Here is a 20,966-nt window from a genome sequence, read left to right as displayed (position 1 = left end):
CATACTTAAAAACACAGACTGACTTAATGTGAGTATTGTTAAGAAAACTACAAATAGCATCTGCTTAAAGGAATAGTTTTGACAGCTTGGAAAAAAAAAGTATTCACACAGAGTTGGAATATAAGATCGATACCACTGCAAGAAAGTGGCAAGAGAGGAAAAGGGTCACTTCCAAAATTTTCCAAAATGTAAAACTTGAGTAACCATCTAGGGCTGCTCCCTGAAAGTCAGAGATACGAACTGAAGACCCTCAGACGACTAAGATTCTTTAAGTCTACTTCAAGTGTACTTGAATTAGGGCTGGGAAATATGGCTTTGATAAATATTTAATAATACTGCAATATTTTAAGGCTATATTGCGATACACAATATATATCTCAACATTTTTAAATGTCCTTTAAACTATTCATACTAAATGATGGTAATTCCCATCTTTGCTGAGCAACAGTTTTATGTGAATAGAATTAAAAGCCCATCTCATTTAGACACCTGTCCCAAATATTACCCTGTTGATTCACTGATTCAAACAAATAATAGCCCAGGCTATTAATTGAAATTTAGCCTGTAAATATGGTTTTCCTGCTAAAAATAGACAATAGGCTCTTGTGTGTGTTTATTTATTTATTTAGTCAGTTTGTTTTGTTTTGTTTTGTTGTCTGGTATGTCATGTTAGATGTCATGTATGTGCCAGGAAACATGTTAGTAAACAGTAGAGAGCAGCATGGAGGCTGTTGAAAATGTCAAGGTGGTTGCTTCTTTTTCATTTCTGTTACTTGTTCAGTCGCTCTTTCAAACTCAGTGTGACTAATTTGGACTGATGTTTGAGCTCTGCTTGGATTCTTGTACTGTTCTTCTGTTCTGCAGGTTGATTTCACTGCGGTAACCCTCCGGCAGATAAACACTCAGATGTGATCAGAAAAACAACAGACTTCTCCACAGGAAGTTACTGACCTCACATCCTTCCAGGCCTCTTCTCTGTGTGTGTGTGTGTTGTGTATTTACAGAAAGAGAAACAGAGAAAGAACACAAACAAGCCCGTCTATTGGTCCAGTAAGATAGCGGTGTGTTTGATGGGTTTATGTATTTATTGGCTGGAAGAAGATTTGAGATCTGTGTTTGCAGTTGTTGGCGTCTTCACTGTTTATCTTGTGTATGTGTGTGTGTGTGAGTGTGTGTATGTGTGTGCGAGTAACAACTTACTTTCATTTTTGGAGATGCAGCTGTAGAGCGAGTTCTGGAAGGAGAAAAGCAAAGCTGTGGTGATAGATTATAACACGGTATAAAACAAAAACGCGCTCTAAAGCTCTGTTTCAGTGGCTTTCTACACGTCATGCTCATTTATGAATTATCAAAACGTACTACTTGAAACCAATTAACATGAAGTTTCTGAATTCTTCTCGGACTTACCTCTGTGACTTTTTTGCATACTTTTGTTATATCATTTTTAGACGATGCCTGTAAGGAAAATGGAAATTAAATCTTGAAAACCAAAGAGCAAACAGCATTGGTGGACATAAAGGTCTGAGAATGTTAGAACAGTTATTCCTAAATAAAGTTGGACATCCTGTATTCACAAGACCTCACCTGTCTGCATTCCCTGCGACACTCAGCTGAGATAGCCAGCTCACAGCAACCCAGCCCCACCCAGCCGTCTGACTTCCTGGATACTCCTGAAGATAAATCAAACACCACAAAAATATGTTACGTGTATCTATTTCATGGAGACTGTTTTATTTGTAAAATCTTGATCAAAACCTTGATTTATGTGTTATCTACTGCTAATATGGTGGTCATGGTGCAAAAAAGGCTTGGTAGATTTAAATTAATTTTGGTAAAAAGTTTTTTTAAACAAGTATTTTATATTTGGTAAACCAGAGAACGAGAGCCGGTGCACAGCCTTTTATTGAGCAGCTAACAGCAGCTAATGTTAGCACCAAAAGCACACAGGTACAGCAATGAGCACTAACCACCGGCTAACCGGGGAGCTGATTCAGCCAGAAAGACAGAAGTATTTCATGTCATGTATCATATGTTTGTAAAGAAATCACTGATATTGCTTTACGCAGACTCTAACGAGCCCATTTCAACCACTCGTAATTCCTGCTTTGTGAAAAAAAAAAAAAAAAGTCCAAATTATGTTAGTTTTCATACATTCAAAAATTTAAAAAACAAGGACATTTCTCTAGCATCTCAGAAACAGAAATGTTTCTTTTGTTTGCACATGTTGTAACTACAACACTACATTCAATTTTTTATAAGGAGCTGTTTCTGTTTTATATGCTGCTAAGAAGAAGTTCACGCTGCTAAAGCTCCATCATTGTTCAGAGTGACAAAAGGTCATACTTTATGATGTGAGTTTTAATAAACAAATGAATTAAAATAAACATTTAAATAAAAAAACAACAAAAAAAACAACAAAAAGTTACAAATAAAGACAATTTCTCAGAGCTGCTACACTACTGTACTATATCAAACCGAACTGTGAAGTCTGTAAACCCCTACGATTTAACATGCTACACATATGTTGAGTTCAAACAAGTTTCACAGTATGTTGTTAAGAGTTGAGGAAAGGCATTCCGAGAAATGAAGGAAATCATTAATTAAGGAGAAGTGGTTCCATCAACAGACTAAATCCCTGAAAGCAGCTGGAATGCAGTGAACACGAGAGGATCGATGATATCCCTGACTGAGGATCTGAGGGAGGCGGTTGGGTGTCTGGACGCCAGTGTTTATAACAATACCTCCCAATCTGGAGGCTATTAGGCGTCTGACAGGTAGATTTGTTCCGAGCACAGGCAGCAGGATTTAGGCCTTTGATCCATCGGCTGCTTTCTGCTCTGCTCAGGACCGGCTCGCTCTCCTCTCTCCTCGCTTCACTTTCTACCATTACTCTCATCCAGCTGGGTACACACAGTAGATACAGCTTGGATTAAATGTCATGTTTCACCTCATTTCTTGAGCTAAAGTGTCTCCTTTTGATTTACTGTAAGCACAGTCAGTTTAGTCAAATAGATATGAGTGTTATACTCTGTCTCTAGTCATTTTCAGTGACCTTCCATAGACAGACTCACCAAAGTTAGAATATTGGAATACTCAGAAGAAAGAAACCATTTTGGCACTTTGGCATTTTGGCATGGCACTCTATAGTTGGGTAGAGTTAGGTAGGGTAAGGTACCGTACCCTTCTGTACCCTACCATTCCATACCATACCATACCATTACATACCATACCATACCATACCATACCATACCATACCATACCATACCATTCCATACCATACCATACCATACCATACCATACCATACCATACCATACCATACCATTCCATACCATACCATACCATACCATACCATACCATTCCATACCATACCATACCATTCCATACCATACCACACCACACCACACCACACCACACCATACCATACCATACCATACCATCCTGATGAATTTCAGTCTAATATTCTCTCTCTTTAAGCTCTTTTTTGGTCTCCATCAACTCCTGAGAGAAATATCTCTCTTATAACATGTCTCTTAAGCAGCTAAAATGACACCAAGTAGTCTTTAACTGTGTCTGTCTGCTGTGTGCTGCAGAGCTTTTTTGCTGAAAAGTGCTTTCATAACCTGCTGTTTGAGCTGCTACTGTCTCTAAGAGGATGTGGAATGCTTATTTTCACGTGAAACAAGACAACCTAAGACATCCATTAGTGCCAACTGTGTCATGCTAGCTTGTCAGGAAAGGGGCGAAAGAACCTCTAAAGCTTGGCTAAACTTTTTTAAGGGAGAAAATGAAATAGCAATTTTCACAGGGGTCCCTTGCCCTCTGACCTCAAGATATGTGAATTAAAATGGGTTCTATAGGTACCCACAAGACCCCCCTTTACAGACATGCACAGACATCAAGACCTGCAACAGTCATGGTTATCTATATACAGGCAATGATATTTAACAATATTTCAATTATATTTAATTTTGACCCCACCATTACAACAACAACACAAACATTTTATTTATTGTTGCTTTAAATACTGCAGTCTGCTTCAAAATTCAAATCCCCTGAAACTAGGAGAGAAAGCCACACATGCACTGGTATGAGTAAAGCAGATTTGGGGAGGGCCCACTAATTGGACCTTTTAAGGTGCCCAGCCTTCTCTGCTACTCAGAGATGCAAAAGTCAGGCATTTTTGAAATGCTACATATAAAGGGCTCAATATTAGAGCTCTTGTCTTACCTGGAAGTGTGGAGTTGATACACATCCAAAGTTCATTCTAGAAGATAAAAGAGGAGAAAATGAATGTCAGTTGACGTGAGGTTTAATAAAGCAACTAACAGAGTGCAAAGAGTAAGTTTTTGAAGCAAAACTTGTAAATACCACAGCTAAGAACATAAGCGAAATTGGAAACATCATGCAATTTTGTTTGGTATGTTGCAAAATATTTCCCATTTCTTATACACGCAGTTGCTTTTACAGAATGAAGCAATGCTACTTATCCTCCTACTGTCCTCTAACATAGCTGGTCTCCAGTCAGACTAAGATTAAGTCTTGGGTAAAACCATGTATATAAATACACATCCATGGTTGTGGAACAGTGCACACACTCCACTGGTGCCTTCTTTCGGCCACGGCACTGGACTGTTGGCTGCAGCCTTATCCAGTCCATGTATTCTCATACAACAGTTTGTATGATATCTGACGACGTAGTGCCCTCACAAATGGCACCACATCATATTGAAAAAAAAAGAAAAAACGATTGGGTATCATTACAATATGTACTTAACATAAAATACATATAATAAGGTTTAGGAAGAGAAACACTGTGACAGTGTAACTTAAATAACTCAAAGTTCAGTTGGTTTCACAGTGGACATGAACACCTATCTCCTGGGGGAAAATCTCATTTGACCCATCCATTACCCCATTCTGCATCCTTATGTCTAGTTTTTCTGTTTATACTACTTACTTCCCTCTTTGTCACATTGATCATGTGATTACAGGCTATCAGAATAAGTGGGTTATTTACAAATTACTGTCTCAAATGTGGTTTAGGTACTCTGGTGCATCACTTTTTGCAGTATGAGCAGTTCATGAGAACAGCCTTATCATGTTAGTTTCAGATCCATGCCTCACCATATAAAGGGCTTGTAATTACAAATGTCTAATGAGCATACTAAGGGTTAGGTGTGAATCATTTTCGGGTATGTGTTGAGAGACCCTTGGGGCTAAGGTTAGAGGTACAGTCATTATCCAATCATTATAGAAATCATACTGAGCAATCAACTGAGATGGGAGTAGTTGGTTTCTATAATTTCACAGAGAGCAAACATGAAATTCCTCAGATCAAAACAGTGTTGGAAGACAAGGAAACATATGAATTCTATGAACCTCCCGTTGGGTTTGTGGTGCAGTGTTGTGGGATTAATCATCACAAACAAGCTCGGCTGTCTGAGAAGGCAAAAGAGAAAAACATGGAAATAGAAATGTTGTAGAAAAAAACATCCCTTTCATGCTCCTCTGCTTTTACACGACAGTCATTTGTGTAAAGTTGCCACGTCACTGCTGTTAACACTCCCCCTGTGTCTGTTGGCCAGGGAACAAAGGTTCCCGTCAGCAGGCGTCAGCATCATTTATGAGGCAGAGTGAGGAGTAACATCGTCTTTCGTGAAGCATAAACTTGATTTGTGATGAAGCAGGGGCCAATAAGGCAACAACATGACAGCAGTAGTAGTGCTGCAGCTTAGATGAGCCAAAGCAGAAATCCATCCAGTCCATCCTGAGAGCCGGGGCTTGTGACTGTAAGGGTCTAATAAAAGGTCTTTGGGTTGTTTTTTTTCACAGAGAACGTAGCAGGACCAGAAGAAGACGCCTCCAATCTGTCTGTAAAGCTGCTATGTAACATTAGCTTTGTGATGCTAACAGTTGTGTTAGCATCACATGTGTCTGTATCACATGTATTATCCCCAGAACAGGGTTGCATGCCAACATTTTCAGAACAAAAAAGAGCAGGCTGGTGTTAGAGTCTCTCTCAATGGAATATTTAAAAATAGCAGGTTTGCAGTGGTTTAGAATGCTGGAGCACTCCTGAACGATGTGCTGCCAAGGTTTTTTTGGGGTTTTTTTTCCCAAGTGAGGATTAGAATTTGCAATTCATAAAATCTGGTTGACGTTAATATATAGCGCAAATGGAATGGTCAGAGTTGTCATATTGAAATTTAAGGTGTGTTGATGGATTCACGCTGTCAACTCATGCATTGAGCAACATTACAAGTAAACATTCCACCTAAAAGTTGCCAGCTGTCGCTTGAGTAAAAGGATAATACGGGGCCTTTGCTGTTAACGTGCTTATTTTCTTCAAAATCAATCTTTTCTACAATCCTTAGTTCTAACAATATCTAATCCTGTTTTACTGAACATATTCGTCTGAACTCAGAGGCCCATATGAACATTCACAGGAGAGTGATTATGCAAGATTTGTACACATGCTGGTAGATGTGATGGAAACAAAGGTAAAGGTAGAGGTACAAGAGATAGTCTTTGCCGTTTGTTACTTTTTGCCAAATATTATTATCAACTTCACCAAGAGGTGGACTGTTTTTTCTTTCCTTTCTTTGTTGTTGTTGTTGTCTTTCTTTCTAAAAAAAACAACATTGTATCATTGGTATCACTGTCGCCAGTATGAATAATTTTTCAACATATACTACTAATTTATTTTGATTTAACTTTATGTCTTTCACACTTTAATGTTAAAAACAGAAAATGTAAGTGCTGTATAATGTAAATGAATTTTAATTCAAAATAAATAAATAAATAAACATTTTAAATGTTGCAGGAAGTTTGCAAAGCGAATTATTTTTTCTAAGTCTCCAGGTGCTGCTTTCATTTTATAGTTTTAGTTTATTAATGGATGTCAGACCTGTCACTGTATGAACAGTGGTTAAAGCAGCCACAGGTCAGCCCTGAACACAGTGTTGATTCTCTACTGACCAATCAATGGACTGCACGGTTTCTAGCTCCACCTTTAAGTCCTGGATCAGTGTGCTCGGTCCCCCAAAGCAGAGGGATGATGAAAAAATGTTCCAAAAAAGTTCCATTGATATCATCCACTACATTGCACAATAAAAGCGCAAAAATACTTAACTAACTAAACCGAACTAGTCATGTGTAGTGTGCATGAGACACGACTTACAAACTTAATTAACACCGGTTTTGAGTGTTTCTGCTTTATAGGATCACTATCAGAACATATCTGGTGTTCATCTGTACTGTAAAGCCATGTCAATAGCTTTCAGTCAATTTACATCAGCTCAGCTAAATAAGAGCAGCACACATGTTCATTTCAGACTGCCTGAGTCTAATTACTGGTGTGTTTCTAAAGGTCCATAAAGGGACACGAGGCGAGCACCAAACCAGACTCTCTGCTTTCTAATTAGCCACGGTGGGAGGAAGGGTTAGGGGTGTGTGTCTGTGTGTGTGTGGGGGTGTGTGTGTGTGTGTGTGTGAGATTGTGTGGTTTAACCAGGTGCTCCAGTATTCTGGTAACCACAACCACCAACCCACTTGCTGTTAAGGTCTAATGAGAGAGTTGATGCTAATTCTGTCTTCAGTCAAGATATCACCACCAACAACACAGTATCTGACATGAAGTCATTTCGCACACCGTCAATAATTAAACAACTATTTAGATTTTTGTAGTTTCGCTTTCAATTTTCACAACATGCACTGAATAACACACTTCATCCAACCAATAAAGGTGGAGAGGAGCACATGTTACATTACTGTAATTTTAGTGAACACCTAAATGAAATTATCTCAGTTCAACAGTAGTTGAGTAGCATTTAAAATAGTCTAATAATATCATATTTTCTTTGTCTTTTCCATGAGTGGCATTATGTCGAGTAACTGTGTCTAAAAACTCGGACATACTTTCAATCCATGTCCGCGGAGAACTGAGCATTTCTACCTTGAAACATGAAAAGTAGCTACAGTGTTGATGTAATCGAGAGAGTGGACTCACCATCAACTCTGGACAGTAGCTGGGTAACCTCTGGAGGAGATGCTTCAGACGAGACTCACTCTTTATAGTGGCGAGCTGTGAGGAAAGAGCAAAAATGTTGAATGAATATAACACCACCTTATCCATGTGTGAGTCTTGTATAAAGCCAGTAAAACATTTACCTCTTAAACCAAATGAACACAGCTTACATCTAAAGGTGCAGCCCATCCCTGAACACACAGACATCATGTACAGGACACTGCTGGAGTCAGGAGAACTCATTCTTGCAGTGATGCTCGTTGCCAGGCGACCAGCTTTGCATGGGTGTGTATGAAATATCGTTTTCATTGACAACCTGCCTAACTTTGTGTTTCTTGGAATGCCTGTGTTTTTGGGGCATACGAACATTTTGTTAACCTTTGACTGCATCTTTTAACATTTTATTTATATTTATTAAGGTCTTATAACTCTATGTATTTTATCTCTGCTTCTGTCTATTGCTGTTGCTGTTGCAGCTTTGCATGTCTGCATGTTATGCTTAGTGTGTGCCCTTGCTTAATGCTGTGTGCATGGCTATTTGTGCCAAAATGCTACATGTTGTTGCTGTGCTATTGCTTTGTACTGTGGCTCTCCTGTTTCTTGTTGCTTTGCATGGTTTATGTTCTGTCTTGGGAGTTGTTTGTTGTAGCTGTTGCTATCTTTATGGTGCCTTGCAGCTGTTGTTATGTGAATTTTATCATTTTACAGGTTTCACAACATATTGCCGATGGACTACGGTTGAAAATTAGCCAGATGGCTAAAACTGGCACATTCATAGAAATGTTGATTAATGTGTGTTGACCTTGTTAATAAAACAATGGTGAAGGTGGTGTACAAAATTCACCACAAAGTCAATAAATGAATCACATATATATCCAAATAAATGTTTTCCTAAGGAAAATGAGCAAAACCAACGTATTTTTTTTGTGAGTTTTACACGTCACACTTTTTTTGTTTAACACTATTATCACATTTTTAGAAATAACTAGATCTCAGGTTGTTTCATCAACATTGTTAATGTGTCATGGGACCACTGGCACTGTTTTCTATCTGCATTTGAAATATTTGGCCTGTGTTGGCAAAAATATCATAAAATAACTTCTGTGCCGACTGTTAGTATGTTGGTGAGTCTAATGTACTATGAAAATAATCAACTAATTGCTCGAAAAGCAGCCCGCTGGCCAATTGCAATCCTCAGAAACAGTTTGTGCCGGCCCTGGACATGAAATTCAATACTTTTACCTTTCAGTAGCCTACATTTAAGTCTTAATTGTAGAAAAGCTAACAAATTTTGGCTAATTTGGTGCTAAACACATTTGATTTTTCACAATAAGATTCTTCACAACAAAAGTCCCCTGTTATTTTTGTATGTAAAGGCTTTCATTTTGATAATACAGAAATGTTGGATTTTCAGCAGTAGCAACTTAACAGACTCCTGTATAGCTGAAAGCAAGAATGAAACAGTCAAATAAAGGAGATATATGAAGTAAAAGCAGGATGCAAGAGAGAAACTAAATGCAAAACCACAGGGATTCAGCGAGAAGCTACAAAAGTCGGACGGGCATCTAAATATGGTAAATATGATATTTCTGATACTTCCAAGGAGGATCAGAAGGCAGCATATGGACTAGGTTTAAAAGGGTCAATCATTCCACTTCAGATTCCAAATTGTTCCCCTGACTGGGTTTTTCCCACAGAAATGGTACTGTTCCTGCTAATGATCCAGGAGACTCCTGAGCATTGTGAATATCATTTTGAAATATTGGTATTTGAAGTGGGAAAAATACTTCACTTATTGAGTCATTGGAGGTGATGAAGATATTTACATGTAGTAAATCATGCTCACTTTGATCCATAAGAGGGTGAAAATGTTCTGGTTGCACCTTCAGCTATACAGAATGTTTCCGCCACAGAGGAATGTGATCCAGCCATGGGAAAGGCTTGGATAATGCAGTCAGTCCCAACACTTCAGCGATATGCTCACTGAGTCTTCCAAGTCTGTGGTGTGTATCCACACACACAGACACACACACACACACACACTTAGCCGTAACACATCCAAGTGTTGTGTGAACATACAAGGCGAGAGCCTGGGAGAATGAAGCCACTGCCAACACACTGGCTGAAGTGTGAAGTCAAGAAACCAAGTGGGCGAGATTTACAGCTTCACACACTCAGACTGCCGGCACGATTAGAGAACTCCACTCTTCCACAGCTATTAGACATCGCAGTGATTTCGAACACGGCCTGTGAAAACTGATAGGCAAGGAATACCAGAGATGCTTGATGGTCTGAAGTCACACTGTCGTGATTTTTATCTCCTGTGAGGAATGTGAAAAAAACACTGTTCATTCAGTCGTTCTGCTATGTGGAAAAATAAAACTATAAAATGAACAATAAGCAAATATTAAGCAAAGTCTGCTCTCTAATCCCTGCTCCCCAGTGTAAGTGTGTGCGGTTTGTAAGCCAGAGCTTTTCTGACTGTAAGGGCGAGATGTGAGGTAAAGACCATGCATGAGGTGAAAGTTGGGTCAGGTGTTGCCCACATGCACTTGCATGAATTTGAAAACACCGCTTTTTTGCCTTTCACATGCAAACTGTGTTTTAGGTCACTAGCTGCGTTTACATGTACACTTTTTCTCAATCTGATTGAAATCAGTCTGAAGATTTCAGGTCAGCTGTTTACATGGGATGTGCTCTAATATGATCTGGTGTTACATGCGCAGAAGCATGTAAAAGGAGTAGCTATGTGACATGCACAAACATTATGAATATGGTAACTTGACAGGGTTGCCGAGTCTCGCACTGACAAATGCAAATGGCACTTTTCTCACACTCTCACAGCACAAGTGCATTTTTTTGCAGTGAAAAATAAATAACGGTTAACTTCTGACACCATCGCAGCGCCCTCTCCTTTCCTCTCACCATACAGGCAGGAGGATATTTATTGTCTGTCGTCTATTGTTAGTTCCTTAAAAAATTGGATTACAAACAAACTCTCGGCTGTAGTCTATTTCTGCTTGAAAGTTGCCATCTTCTGGAAGTGGAGAAACATACGTCTTAACGTTCCCTTACGTGAGGACAGAGCATGTGCGGAAAGAACACAGCCAGAGATAAATTGGCTTCATCATTTACATGATACAAATTTTCTTTAAATCGGTTTATGAAAAGGTTTAAACTCCCCCTCAACAGCCATTTGAAATCTGAATGGGTTCAGGCCGGTTTAAGCTGATTGAGGTATTCATATGGATCATGTTTAATCTGTGTGGGCTTTTAAACCTATTCTAATCAGATTGGTAGGCTCCATGTCAACGTGCATATTATTTATAAAAAATGTTAAAATGCCATGATTTTTATATTCCTGGAACACTAGATATTTCCATCTACCTCTTTTATGTGCAGTTTTTAATTTGTGCATTAAAAAATAAACCCTGAGTGGAAATGCTAAAATAATAATAAAAAAATAAAAAAAATAAAAATATTGCAAAAAAAGTTTTGACGCTTGGGGAAGGTGGAAAAGGTTCAGTCAATAAATCATGTTATTGTTACAGTTTAGGTGCTGCCAAAGTCCACTGTCTCTATTTGATTACTAAAGTGTCCTCTTATTTGTAATTTAAGTAAAAAAGATGTTTGAATAATGTTTGATTTCAGCAGCTGTAGCACTGAGCTCTGTTTGAACATTGTCCATTTAAAGCTTTTTTGTTTTTGGGGACATGTCCTTCATGGCAGGCTCCAGGTGCTCAGAATGTGTTTGTAATCAGGTGTTCTTGGACTATTCTTAGTTGAAGCAAACTGAATCAAAGGGCTGAAACACAGATTGCCAATAACTTCAGCCACTGCTTTTCGGAGTGCCTTTACATCCCTGCTGAACCGACAGAAACACACAACAACAAACAGAGCGGCGGCGATTCACTGGCAGATAATCAAAGAACTCTAATGCAACAAAAGACCGACTCTGATAACCAAGGAGCCAAGCGGGCCGTTTGTAAGACTCTCAGTGAGTATGAAAGGTGAACGAGTGTTAGCTGGCAGACTGATGGGCTCTTTCTCCAGAGCTAGACTCATCGGGCAGTGCACGCCGCTTCAGTACAGAAGCAGTTTCCAATCATGTGCCATCAAGACTGAGAGTCAGCAGGTTTTCATTCCAACAGAAGTCAAAAAGAGCTAATTCTGTTTCTAAGAGCCTCTGTGTATGAAGGTGTGTGAAATTAACTTATGTGGTGTTTAGTTGGAATGATTTCCTTTAGACTTCTAGATTTGTTGACTGTAAACAAAACTTTCAGGAAATGTTCTCACTGGGTCCATGTGTGAACGACAGTCAGTACATTTACACGATGTTCGAAAAGTTGAATTATTGTCTTAGTCTGACTAAAACTGGACTTTAAAATACATTAGTCCAAGACTAAATCAAATTTCTTGAAATAAGACTAACACACCCTGATAATGTGATTGGAAGTCGAGCTATTCCATCATGTAAACACCTCAGTCAGATTTTAACTGGCCTTCTGGGTGTGCGCCTTGTCACCACCATAGGTACTACACCGCTTTCCCTCAGTGGTTAGAGATAGGGACTGTTTGTTATTAATAAGGGGCAGGGAGCGCTGCAAAACAGGTCAGGCGTTAAAAAAAATGTAAGCACTGAAGAGGGACTTGTGTTTTTAATTTTGGCTTAGGTGAGCAACACAGTACTTGAAAAGGTAGCATTTTATATTTGTTTAAAATAAAAATGTCGTCCCCCCATCCCCCGCGATAAATAAAGAACAGTCCCACAACACCGCCACTGATGCTAAGTGATGTCCTGCTGTGGACGTGCTGCAGCAAAACATACTTTAGACATCTAAAAAAAACTGAAATCAGTTTAAGTGTACACTATATTTAAATCTTGTCTCCTCTTTAGCTTCCACAGCAGCTGATGGAGGCAGCAGTAGAGCAGCAGCTCTGCTGTTCAGTGGAGTAAAATGATTTTTCTCAGTGGAGTCTGCTGTTTTTAATATAACGGCTTCAAATCCCCGTCAGTAAGGGCTGTCTTACAGAAAGGCAAAGCAGTGAAAATATTCTAAATATAGCGTACACTTAAACTGATGTTTATATTTGTTTTAGGTGGCTTAAAACTGATCAATTAAGGCATAGTTTACTCAGCACTGTTTGATTATATGTGACACAAATTTCTACCCTGACGTTATTGTAAATAAACAGTTATGATTGTGATGCGGTCTATATCATAGACTGTATAAATAATATAGGTATAGCAACTAGCTGAAAGGGGGCATATCTGCACCTGCTGTGGAGGAGTCAGGCACACATCTGTAAATAAATGGATTCTCCCCCGGTGCTTGTATACTGGGACAAGGACAGTAGTCCAGTTAAATGGCTGAATCGAGCTGCGACTGTTTATGTATTTACTCTCACTGCCAGAGGAGGGAGACAAAACTTCCACACTCCAGCTTTTATAGACATATTAACATACATGTAATTAATCACAAGGACCATCCAGATATTGAAAACCCTACGATAATATTAAACCCTTGACTCTGAATCATGGCCCTGATAACAAATCCCTAAGTAATGTCAGTACTTTGATGGCAAGTTGTTGACATTTGTGACATTAAAGTTAATATACTTGTATTCCTCTTTTATTAGAAACATACCAAACTGCGGTATCAGGAGAGCTTGGAACCACATTAGAACCTTTATTTTAAAAAAAGGCCATTAGGGCTCTCCATATAATCAACAGAACCTTTGAAGAACCGCTCATTTGTGTGGGTGTAACCAGGCACAAGGCAGCTTCCATTAGAGCTAAAATGGTCTTGGTGATTACAACGTGTATCTGACACCCACCCCCACCCCTGACACACACACACACACACACACACACACACACACACACGCACACACACACACACACACACACTTCAGACGTTAAGCACAACCTCTGAGAGGTATTTTGAGGCCATTACGCTTCTAAACGGCCATTATCTTTCCTTCTTCATCCTTTTCATCTTTATCACTTTTTCTTCTTTCCTCCTCAACTTTTTCTTTCTTTTGAGATGCCCCTCCCATTTCTGCACTACTTTTTGTCCTTCTTCTTCATCTCTTGTTTAATGCCTTTTCTATCTGTTTTCTTTCTTTCTTTGGCTAGCAAAGTGGTGATGTCAGCCAGTAAGAGCACAATAAGTTCTGTCCAACCTCCCTCTTCAGTTTCGCCCCACTTCAAAAGCAGGAGAAGGGTTTGAACTCTCTGCCTGTTTGTTGCTCGTAGAGAAAAGCTTCTTTTACGACCATAAAGGAGGACATGGAGGCTTCAGAGAGACGGACCGGGAGAAAGAGACAGGGAGAGAGAGTGTGTCACCTGCTCCCAATTGAAAGAGGGTGAGACAGAACTTTTATTCTGCACTTCAAAGAGCCAAAAGACAAAAAACTTTACACCACTCCCCTTCAAAAACCTCTATTCATAGGCCGACTATAATGGGCTGAGGGGTGGGCGTGTGTGTGTGTGTAAGCGTGTGTGTTTTTACCTGGTCACAAGCTTCTTTGCAAGGCGAGAACTCGGCAGCATGTTGGCAACAGGAGGGATCTGCAGAGAGACGCACAAAGTTAGGCCTGATACTGCAGTTAAGGCATTACCGTTAGTTTACAGCATTACAGTTGGTAGAGCTCAACATGTTTGTCCTGAGGATGGCGCTCAAGGAAAGGTCACGGGGCAGAGAAACTCAAGTTATGGCCAACGAGCCAAATCTTGCCCCCCATAGGATGCTGGGTGGCCTGACAAGCATTTTCTAATTCAAATAAAAATAAAGTAATTCACACTGGGAATTATTTTTGTCCTTTAAGTATACATAAGGTGCCAGAGTGCATAGCAGCATTAAAACAGAGCTTGTTTTTAAAAAAAAATGCCAATGAAGGATCCCCCATACCCCCCCACAGAGGTCCTAGCTAAGACCCTAATCCGTAAAATCCTAGAAACTTCCTTAAATGCTAAAAATATCCCGTAGTCCTAGAAATGTCCTAAAATCCTACATCCTAATGTCCTAGAAATGCCCTAAAATCCCTGAAACATCATAAAATCTTAGAAATATCCTTAAGTCCTAGAAATGTCCTATAATCCAAGAAATGTTCCATAATCTTAGAGATGTTTTAAAATCCTAAAAACGTCCTAAAATCACAGAAACATCCAGAAGTCGCAGTAATCCCCTAAAATCCTAAAAATGTCCTAAAATCCTAGAAATGTCCTTAAAATCCCAGAAGTGCCCTATTATCCTGGAAAAAATCTAAAACCATATACGTGCTAAAATTCTAGAAATATCCTAGAACCTTAGAAATGTCCTCCAATTCTAAAAATGCGCTGAAATCCTAGAAACATGCTAAAATCCTAGAAATGTTCTCAAGACTTTAAAACATATACAGGGCTGCCGCAACCGGCCCCTGGCCTCCTGTCATTTTTGTGCAACCCCAGCAAAGCAGATTGAGTATCTCTGCAATAGAGCGTCCATAGTGGAAAGGGTTCATCCTCTGGGATGATGGAAGACTCACTGAATTTGGGGAAGTGTGGACAGATAGACACTGACTGTGTCTCAGTGTGGGATGATGTTTACAAAGAGTTGCAAGGAGACATTTCAATCCTCATGTGAATAATATCGACTTGTCTATTAGCTAAACACAAGCAATAAACACACAGAGAGGCAGAGATGTTGGCTGGCACCAGAGCTCCAAACCACAGCCCAGCCCAGGGTTCCAGTAAGAGACTTGGCTCACCCTGCTGCTCCCCCTCCTTGTATGTGCACTTCACTTGACACTTTAACACAGTGATGCCGAGCTGGACTCTTCCAGTAATTTTGAGTTAGGCTTAGGTCAGGGTTATGTTTTGACCAACAGTGGCAGTGTTCACAATGATATTCAACATGGTTCAGTCTGTAGTGCTTCCAGAGGTCCATCATAACCCCAAGAAAACAAGACCAGCCTGCCTGAATGACTGTCGTCCCGTGGTACTCACCTCTGTAGTGATGAGGTGCTTTAACAACTGCTTAAGGTTAACATCTGCTCCTCCCTAACCAACACTCTGGACCCACTACAGTTTGTCAACCTATCTATGGAAGACACCATTGCACACATCCTCCACAGCAGCCTATCTGACCTGGAAAAACAAGGCAGCTGTGTGAGATTACTGTTCATTGACTTCAGTGTTTAACGCCATATCTCCCTCCAGCCTTCTAGACAGTAGTGTGGCAGGCGTCACGCCTGAGCAGGTGGGTTTCCATTAGAGATCTGCACAAAAATTAAATGATATTTTCAAAATATTGACAAAACAACTGGACGATGACTGTGTTTCCACTGGGTGACACGACATCTCCTCTGATAACATTCCAAGAAGCGTGGTGATGAATGTTCAAAATACACAGCTTTATTTCTATTGCAGCCACCTCACTAACCGTCATTATTTCCAATCCAAGGCCACGGGGGCATGTTATGCAAGCAATAATGGCCACTTACACATGGGAGCGGCCATGTATGAGGGTTTTCTGGGAGGCGATAGTCCACGACTTCACGGAGGAATTGTGGGTTCAAAAACTTCCTGATGATCTGCTCAACTTTTGAAGAGTTATGTGATGCAATAACAGCTCTTGTAGCTCCTGCTGCATCATGAGGGAGCCAGTTCCTACTGACAAACACATAGCCATAGCACCATGTGACCTAGAAAAGCCAAAAAAGTGTTTCCATTGCAGTTTTGAGAAATATGGCTTTTTTCAAATCACCTGAAATACCATTTCATGCGAGCATAAAAACTTTTTTGTGAAACTGATGTGTCTCCATTCGGCGTATTTTATATTCGCAATTTAAATTTGCGCAATCTGAAGGTTAATGGAACCGTGCCTAGTATCGCGCCATCCTCCATCCTCTCCACCTCATGACAACAAAGTCAGCTCATTTACTACATCACTTTAGAAACATAAATATGATATGCATTGCTTGGCCAATGTAAAACTGAAGTGAAACGTTCTTTACTATTATATTAAGTGTCTGTAATTATTTAGTTGAAAGAATAATAAACAGAGCTGTTAATTCTGTTGTATCTTTGTCCCTATTTGGAGCTCTCTCTTCCCCCTCCCAGCCAGCAGCCCCTTTGTTACACTCTCCCAAATTGACTGCCACTGGCAGACATTATGAAACTTGAAGGAAAGTGAGGGCACTTGACAGGCCTGACACAGGCCGATGAAAACCAAAGCACCCGCTCATCTGTATGTGTGTGTGTGTGTGTGTGTGTGTGTGTGTGTGTGTGAGAGAGAGAGAGAGCAGCCCTTCATGGTTGTGTGTCTTCAGCTGCCTGACACAGGAGTATCTGGATTCCATCACTGGGTCTGTTACACTCATCTTTGATGCTCTAAAGAGGAGCAGGCTTCAACTGTGTGTGTGTGTGTGTGTGTGTGTGTGTGCATAACAAATGGAGAGAATAATCAAGAGTAAAACTAAAACCTGCTTTGTACCCTAAATTGAGCTTTTTAGGGTTTAAAGAGTCCATTATGTGGTCGTACAGAGTCATGGAGTGTGTTTTAGTATGCAGATCACTGGGTTTATTGTGCCGGCTGCTTCTCTGTTCTTTTGTTTCCTCTCTATCTGTTCATCTGTCATAAAAAAAACTTTGCCTTACTTAATGTATATAACAAGAGTGAGTGTACATTTACAGCCAGAGCTCAGCTGAAGTTCTCTCTCCAGCTGAGCTGTGGCTCTGCACTCAAACCTGATGAGGCGGATTATACAGTAATAGCTCCTTTCACACGTAACACATAGCACTTGTTTGTCATTTGCTCAACATTTTTTGGACTAGTGGCTCTAGTGATGGCAGTGTCTGCCTGTGAGTCCACATTGAAAAATCTCAACAGCTACTAAGTGGTTTGAAATAATATTTTGTGCAGACATTCATGAGTATGAATCCTACTAATCAATCCTACTAATTGATGGGATTGTCTAAATTTTTTGAAGGTATTTTGTCTAATGACAACCAATGTTGTGAAGTAAAGGGCAGATATGTCAACAAGGCCCCCAGAAATTGCGTAGCGCATTGAAGCAGATTTTCATTGTGGCCAATTATTGTCACCTGATGCCCTAAGACCAAAAATACTTTTTCCAATGACAATGGCAATTTCCAATGACAAAAAAGATGTTTGTAAATCAGTGTAAATTTTTGTCAGCGTCATAATCCTCCTGAACAGACTCGTTACAATACAATAAGGATTTGATACACTCTGTCCGATACCATTTGGACAGTGTAGAAGCCAATGGTATCAGTCTGGAACAAAGTGGTGAACCGACTGATTGATCGACATGCAGTCAGCCATGTAGCTGCAGACATGTGGCTAATAGGTTTGGGTGGTATGTATTATTTCATAACTCTTTGAAATTTCATCAGGGTATATGTTATATAATGATTTAAGTCCACCAGCTGTTTACAGTCCTGTAACACCTCCCTTGAACACTGGGTGTCGTGGTGTCTTTCAGCTCAGCTGCCTGTTTCACCAGTAGAGACCGGAGACTGAGCTCTGGTGGTGCATGCTTTGCACTACATACAATGAGTTTAATAGGTAAGCCTGTATTTATGACAGGACTGAAAAAACCATACCTTAAGGATTTGTAAATACTCTGATATACTGTGAAACTGTGATATCAACCAAGCCTCAGTGCTAGCATTTTTTTAAAAATCAACTTTTGTTGACATTATTATGCTAATTTTGTTAATCTGTCAGCATACTTTCTGGCCTGAAAGAACTGAGAACAAATGAATGCCCCAATACACACAAATACACGCACACACACACACAGAGCGAGAGAGAGAGAGAGAGAGAGAGAGAGAGAGAGACAGCCTTTTCACACAATGGCAGGTGACATAATAATTTGAGGGCGGGGGAGGGATGATGGAGGCCATTCAGTCATGTACAGTACGAGGCCCCTGGCTGGCTGCTAATGAGCGCTGGCCCCATTCTGGCTCAGCATACACACAACAGGAACAAGAACTCCCCCTCAGCTACATTGTTACATTCAGTCTGTGGAATGAAGCACAGTGTACCCCTCAGCTAAATTGTTGAACTTCATTCAGCCATCCAAATTACACTTTACTGTTTCCTTAATACCACAGTGTGGATACTCAGAGCACAGGGCTGTTACCCTGACTGTTCTCTATTAAAAATGTGTCACTGCAATGTGAATATTACTATAACAATAGTGTGTCTACATTTAGAGGTGAGACTAAAGTGGTTAAAAAAATACTTTTTTTAACTTTTCATATACAATTTTGTCTTTTAGTTGTATACACAAGTGATCAGATGGGATACTGATCATTTTGTATTATACTGTATCATGCAGATCATACATACAACAAACCCCTGGTCAAACTTATTTGGAAGATGAAATTAATGTGAATGGTAAAGCAACACTGGTTTGGTATGAACTCCCATCACAATTTACACACCAAATGCCAGGATCAACTTTGGCCTACTGTACTTGCTGTAGTTACCAATATTTCAGGACCAACACTCTAATGTGGATACTGTCTAATGTAATTTTATTTAGACAGGGACAGTGCACAAAAAAACATGAACCTTATATAAAACAAGGGTTGATGCATTATACCAGGTTTTAGCAGAGTTGCTGGTTTCTGCCTGAAGTCCTTGGGCAGGTAGGTGGAACAAATAAATTAAATGCTAATGGACACCTGGATCTGAATGACAAAAAGCCATCATATTAAGAGACAGTTGAAGCCAATGATGTGTATATGTCATGTCTAAAATGGGCTTCTGAAAACTGAACTTTTTAAGTATCTTCAGCCTAATTTTTTGTGTACCACTGCACACAAAAAACTAATATCTGCTAACTTTTGGCTTTTTAATGCAATGAGAATGCATACAATCGGCATTCACACCCGGGTCAAATGACTCTGCAGTAGACAAGGGTTTTCAGCACCTCCAGCTCCAATCGGGAACACACCCGAATGAACACGCTAATTTCAGCTCCTTAACTGGTGAGATGCAATGACACGCCGTCACTAATTACTGTCTGTCTCCTTCTACGCAGCTAAAACACTGATCCAAACACATCTGCAGAGTTTAAAAGGGGGACGTAATAAATAAGAGATAAATAAATAAAAGAAACCACTGAACGGTTTTCAAAGACCTTTGATCCTACTGCTTTCTACTGTTTACCTGTTCTCAGGCCTGTCCAATAGTATCTATCTGCAGGCTTGCAGGCAGCAGTTTCAGGACCGCAGACTCTTTAAAGGTTTATTCCAGCCAAATATTGTAGTACTTTATAAGGATACACTCTGAACTGAACAGAGCAAAAGTACTGAATATGAATTAAGTTTAAAATGAAAATAAATTTGTTTAAAATGAGACACAAATATTGGGGAACTGAACAGCAAAATGAACAACATCTAGCCGCACGGCATTGTGTAAGGTTAATGTTAAACTAACAATGACAGTACCAGTATTAAAGGCACTAACATTAACGTATACTTTAGCTAACATTAGCCTACATGCTAACGCCATGACATGCTTTTATCTTTCTTCATTTATATAGGCTACTGGTAAGAATTAAACTAATTAACATTATGGTTACTAAATCAACAATTAATATAGATGGTCTTGGCAAAATGAAGCTATGTCTTCATTGAATTAGTTTAAACTATTGTCCCAAATTTTGTGTCTCATTTTTGAAATATTTAACTTAATTCATATTCACTACTTACTGATTCTGATTACTTTTTCACAGTCCATCTTCAACAAGTGTCGAGTGAATACGAAGCCCATATCCAACAGCCAAACAGGGTGCATGTATGGAAAAACGAGGGTCCTAGATATGCGGTCCTGAAACTGCTGCCTGCAGCCTGCAGATACACCCTTCTCGGCCTGTCTGTGACATTGCATGAAAACAGGCTAAACAGTGCGTTCAGCC

General features: G+C 39.7%; 1 protein-coding gene across 1 annotated transcript in view; it reads right to left on the bottom strand.

Annotated features, from left to right (window-relative positions):
• reck (reversion-inducing-cysteine-rich protein with kazal motifs) overlaps positions 1-20,966 on the bottom strand; it is an 89,319-nt gene that overhangs the window by 52,067 nt on the left and 16,286 nt on the right. Inside the window, exons 2-7 of the mRNA XM_042510269.2 lie at positions 14,543-14,601; positions 8,010-8,084; positions 4,229-4,265; positions 1,585-1,670; positions 1,408-1,455; positions 1,201-1,234 (exon numbers count right to left, since the gene is read on the bottom strand). Coding sequence (XP_042366203.2) covers positions 1,201-1,234; positions 1,408-1,455; positions 1,585-1,670; positions 4,229-4,265; positions 8,010-8,084; positions 14,543-14,601 — 339 coding nt within the window. The remainder of the gene's footprint in view (positions 1-1,200; positions 1,235-1,407; positions 1,456-1,584; positions 1,671-4,228; positions 4,266-8,009; positions 8,085-14,542; positions 14,602-20,966) is intronic.

The sequence above is a fragment of the Plectropomus leopardus genome, chromosome 21, assembly GCF_026936395.1.
Source record: "Plectropomus leopardus strain MGB_pleo_1.0 chromosome 21, ASM2693639v1, whole genome shotgun sequence".
NCBI classification, from domain to species: domain Eukaryota; kingdom Metazoa; phylum Chordata; class Actinopteri; order Perciformes; family Serranidae; genus Plectropomus; species Plectropomus leopardus.
The sequence above is the reverse complement of the archived record's forward strand: the minus strand, read 5'-3'. Positions and strand labels throughout refer to the sequence as shown.